At 45.6% G+C, this 5376-nt stretch overlaps 1 protein-coding gene across 1 annotated transcript in view; it reads left to right on the plus strand.

The window, feature by feature from the left end:
- LOC104495658 (myosin light chain 1, cardiac muscle) overlaps positions 1 to 5158 on the plus strand; it is a gene marked incomplete at its 3' end in the record, with an annotated part of 7322 nt that extends 2164 nt beyond the window's left edge. The window contains exons 3-4 of the mRNA XM_010138654.1: positions 3788 to 3937; positions 4985 to 5158. Coding sequence (XP_010136956.1) covers positions 3788 to 3937; positions 4985 to 5158 — 324 coding nt within the window. The remainder of the gene's footprint in view (positions 1 to 3787; positions 3938 to 4984) is intronic.
- Positions 5159 to 5376: the final 218 nt, after the last annotated feature.

The following is a 5376-nucleotide window of genomic DNA, read 5'->3' on the forward strand; positions in this document are numbered from 1 at the left end:
GGTGTTTCTCCCCCCCCCCCCCCCCCCCTTAATGGCTTTAGTTTTTATTTTCGAACAACAGGTCAAAAGTAACACATGATTGGAGGCAACTGCTGATTTCTGGGAACCTGCCCCTTTTCCAGTCCTCAAGTCGTGGGAGAAGTGTATGGGAGGCACAATTCTGAGCCACAACCCTTTGAACTCTTACAGCAACACACAACAGCTGGATCTCTCATCAGTAAATGTTTCGGAGGCTGGATAAGACCCACCTAGTTTCTATGCCTTGTTTCCTCTCTCCCTGAGGAGAACGAGCTCTAGGGACTATACCAGAGAATGGGAAAAGAAAAGGGAAAAAAATGGAATGTTTGTCTGGCCATCATTTGAGTGGTTAGGAAATGGCAAATTTGGAGCAACTCCAGGGCTCCCATAAAAGACTTCAGTTCTAAAGCAGGTATAAACCATCTCTAGAAACAGAAAGTTGCTTTTTTCTTTACAGCAGCCTCTGCTCCCTGTTGCTCTAGCTGTACTCTCTGCTTACACAGCTCAAAGCTGGGAATCCAGGTCTTGTGAATAGGATGTCCTTGAAATATCGAAGAGAAAGCCATAGGGCAGGAAGCAGATAACATCATCTGTGTGACAAAGGCTATGAGAACTCCATGTCTGCTACAACAGCGTAACAGGGTTATGCTGTGTGCTAGCACTGGGGAGAACCTCACCTGGGGACTGATCACTGCTCATCAGTCAGCTCCTCAGTTCCTTTCCTCCTGGCCTCTTCTCCACTCCTTCATCTGACCTTTAGAAGGGTTTTAGGTGAGTAGGTAGGCAGATTGATAGTTGCTAGGTAGATATTTACTCCAAAGTAGAACTGAGATGCTTCACATGTACAGTTATATCTATGGCATGGTCCAGAGCTGTCCTTGGATTGTCCCTGGCACACGCTGTCCTCTCTACTAGCTGGCATATGTCAAAATCTTGCCAAGAAGTGTGTTACCAGTTGAAGAAAGCCAATAGGTATTCCAGTGCCTGGGCCTGTTTGATTTTGTGTTAGCACGGGTTAGAAAGCCAGCACCACTTGCCATGATTTACAGCTGTTTTACTGGCTGTTGGCATGACTTGAGAGTCAGGACTCGCAGGAGCTCTAGAATACATCTTTTTGATTTGTTTTCTCCTTCCCGTTCTCTCCTCACTCTCTGAAGCTCCCAAGATTGCCAGCTCTTCCTCTCTTCTGGGTTTCAGTTGCACTTGCTTTGTTCTAGGTTCATTTTCAGCTCTGGACTGCACTGTTAGTTTCATCGCGTTTCCTCTTTCAGGAAGTCATCAGGAGGTCAGGGTCACCTATCACACCTTTATAAGTGTTTTTTAGAAAAAGCTAATCCTATGTGTTAGATATTATTGGCCTTTAGTCTATCACCATTAATCCCAGCTGGTTTTCTGGCAGCTGATTCTGAATTGAGGTGGTGGAGGAGGAGAAACACACAATGCAGCCCTATCTTCTAGGATATTCTGAACCTCTTTCTCTTGCTAAGCAAAGGACTTTGCTGCGCCAGGCTGACTTCCCTGCAAAGAGTAATTATTATGTTACTCTCAGAAGGAGAAGAATGGTCTGTGGATGAAGCCATGTGTAACACACCCATGTCCTCCTGCCACAACTGCGAGTGAAATTCTTTGATGGTGGCAATGTGTATTTATGAAACTGGATTTCTGGCCTTTCCAGCCCCCTAAATTGCTGAAATGAGAAGAATATGAGCTATTCAAGATGAGAAGATAGGCAGCAATTAGGTGTATGAAAATATACACTATTCCTGCCAGTGGTTTACTGGCTAGCAGGAGGCTAGCATGGCACAGCCATGCTGCTTTCATTGCTTTGATGGAACCTTGCATTAAGTCAGCAAATGGAAATGCAAATGAAGAAAGTTGCTGCTTCTGTATATTGAGAAAATGGGGGTTCCAAACCCACAGGCCAATGCTCTGGTGAGAGGAGGTTACATCTGATTTTAAATTAAAAAAGAAAAAAAACGACAGGGATAAATGTGCTGTCAGTATCTGTGATGAATTGTGAACCTGCAGGAGGTGGTGTGAGGGGTGCTCAGGCAACTGATCTCAAGGAGTAAGCCAGGCAGGTGAATAGCTCAGCGAGGGAAGCGTATTTCTCATCCACCTCAGCAGCTGAGATCCTCAGGAAAGGACAGAGTTGAGAGTGGGGCACTGGCCCCCTTCCACTATCAGCAAGAAAAATCCACTATTGCCCTCTGCTGGAGTGAGGGCTGGCAGTGGGAGCTGGGCTCCAGAGGAGGCAGAGATCCAGGAGGCAGAGAAAGAGAGAGCAAAGACAATGCAAGGAAGAAAGCAAGGAGAGCATTAATTATTCCAAAATGAGGAAATGCAATATTGTTTGAAAGTGTTGGATGAGGAAGGAAATGAGTAAGATATGAGTGGAATGATAAAAATGAGAAGGGAAGGAGAAAGGAGGAGAGGCTACACGGGGAGAAGGAAGGAGAGAGGGTAATAAGCAAAGGAGATGCAAGAAAAAAGGAGCAGAGAAAATAAAGAGGAGAAGGAACTGAGAAGGGAAAGATGGAGACAATCTGGTGTGTAGAGTTCATGAACAGTTGAATGAATCATGATCTGTGGAGAAGAGATAGTCTTTCTGTGTTTGGAGAGCGGGAGGGAAATGCAGACAGAAGAGTAACAGCAGGACAATGGGCAGATTCGGCTTTAAAGCCAGAGGGATATTTGTGATCGCTCTTAGACTATGCCCAACGCAGCACGTTCAGTAGAGGAGAACAGCCTGTTTCTGTTCCTTGCACCCTGAGATGCTCCTCTGTCTCTGCGATTTTGTCTTCAACTCCAGGAAGGGTGGGAAAACCTGAGTAACTAGTGCTTGGAGAAGCCTCCGCTGGGATCCTGCACTGGCTCCATTAATTCCTGGTAGAACAGGGACCCTCTCCCATGGGAGCGCTCTTGTTAAGGTAGTGCTGCTTGCAGCAGTAACGGATACTCCCTCTTCAGCAGGGAGTAAAGGGAAGACATGAGGACATGTTCACAAGGGCGTAGTGGAGGGGAGCTGGCTCTTCTTGCAAGGGGAAGGGCTCTGCATGGACACATGGGAGGAGCAGGCAGATGTGAAACCTCTGCCGGGAATGATTGTGTGAGATCTGGCCTGGTGTCGGTGGGTGATGGCATAACAAACCTGACTTCTCCGGATGCAATTGGATTGGGGATCAGAGGATTCTTCCAGATCTGCTCCTTGACACTATTAAATACAACAACTGATCAATTATAAGGTTTTCCACACACCTTCAGCCTCCCCCGCCAATATGCTGCTTGTTGTGTGATTATTCCAGTAGTTATCACGGAGTATCTTGTTACCTGCTGGCAGAGGTGCTCCTTTGTCTCCCTGGGCTGTGTCAGTGCCCTCTAAGTGTGTAATGCTGAATACAACTTCTTGTTGGCTAATGAGCAGAACCGTCACTGAATTCTGTGCTGTCCTGAGTGCTCCTGACATGCCGGGAAGTTCTCAAGGCCAGCCATTTCCATAAAGTTTTCTGCACTTCCCAGTGTTAGCTGAGACGGAAATACCACGAGAAGAGTATTTGACCTCTCCGATTCCATTCCCTGACTGAAGCGGAAAATTCAAGGGAGGAGGAACACAAACACGGGAGTTAACAACAACAAAGCTCATCCTACTCATGCCCAAACTGCAAAATAAAAGGGTCAGGCAGAGTTAGTTAGGGGGAAGGTCTAGGCTTGCTTTGACTTTATCTGAGCGAGCGTGGCATGCATTTCTTAGCAATCTTTTGTCTTTCAGAATTTAAAGAAGCATTCTCGCTCTTCGACCGGACTCCTAAGTCGGAGATGAAAATCACATATGCACAATGCGGAGATGTCTTGAGAGCTTTGGGGCAGAATCCAACCCAGGCTGAGGTCATGAAACTGCTTGGCAGACCCAAACCAGAAGGTTGGTGTCCTCCTCTGTGTTTGCTTTGAAAAAGAGCACTCCACGAATTGTTTGTGAAGCGGATGAGGTCTCTGTTTTCTGATGGTAAGATTAATTGTGAAATCACAAAGGATATGGAACAGCCTCTGCAAATCACTAGCAGAAAAGGAAACAAGGGGAAAAGCGATCTTGCAGTCAATATAGTTGTCTCAAGTTTAGGAGAATGGATTGATTTAATGGCCCTGTGCGTCAATGTGTTTTACAATGACATGTTTTTGCCTTTTAAAATCGATTTAATGCCAGACCTTCACTCGTGTCTGTTTAAAACACGGATGTTTTGAAGACATCCAAAGAAACAAAGGGATAGACTGATTGTGAGGACACAGCTTGTTCTACAAAAGTACAAGGTCTGCTATGACTGCAGTAGTATCTCCATTCGGTGTTCACCATACACTGGATATCTCTTGAAAACAAAGGAAATCTCTGTCTATATTCAGGAATTTTCTATATTCCTTCTCTGTCTTTTATTTCCACTGGCTTGGAACTGACAAGTAGACCCTCAGACAACACATATGATATGTCAGGATATGGCAGTGACACAGTGGCAGCTAGGACAAGGAGTCATACGGGAACAAAGTCCCCTCCAATGTTCTTGAATGGCAAAGACTGAGGAGAATGGGATATGCAGCCCTGGTACTGCCTGCTCGCTCTGAAGCTCCTCTCCCAGTATGGTTTTAAACATCTCCATGTTTCAGGGATTGCAAAGCAAAACTGTTTTCATGTTGGGGATGAGCGTCTCTTACCGTCTTCTGTAGTTTTATACTCTGATGTACCGTAAAACAGCCTTGGGAGGCTAAGAGTATTTTTTTTCCTTGATGTTTGCATATGTCAGATAGTAGGAGATGTCTATCTATCCATCCATCTGTCTATCAAAACCTCATACCTCTCTCTTGTCAGAAATCTTTCCCACTCTGACTATCCATTCTTCTGCGTGGTGGATGCCCCACGGTTAGTCTTCAACTCTTCTAGAATCCACCAAAACTTTCATTTCCATCTGTGTCTTTGTAGAGATGAACTCTAAGATGATTGACTTTGAGACCTTCCTGCCCATGCTCCAGCACATTGCCAAGACAAAAGACACAGGCACCTACGAGGACTTCGTGGAGGGTCTGCGCGTGTTTGACAAGGAGGGAAATGGAACGGTGATGGGGGCTGAACTCCGCCACGTTTTGGCTACGCTAGGTAAGACAAACCTTTCCTCATCCAGTTTCATTTCTGAGGTCTTTCCCATACAGCTTGTATCATTACAGATAACCTTTACGGGGAAAACGACCAGGCAAGACTTCAGCTTTCTGTCCTCAGTTACAAAGACTAAAAAAAGTTCTTGAATAATGAAGCTAAAAATCACTGATCTACAGCTCCAATATTGACCTTCCTTCCTTCCTCCCTCCCTCCCTCCC

The sequence above is a fragment of the Buceros rhinoceros genome, unplaced genomic scaffold, assembly GCF_000710305.1.
Source record: "Buceros rhinoceros silvestris isolate BGI_N320 unplaced genomic scaffold, ASM71030v1 scaffold37296, whole genome shotgun sequence".
Classification (NCBI taxonomy): Eukaryota; Metazoa; Chordata; class Aves; order Bucerotiformes; family Bucerotidae; genus Buceros; species Buceros rhinoceros.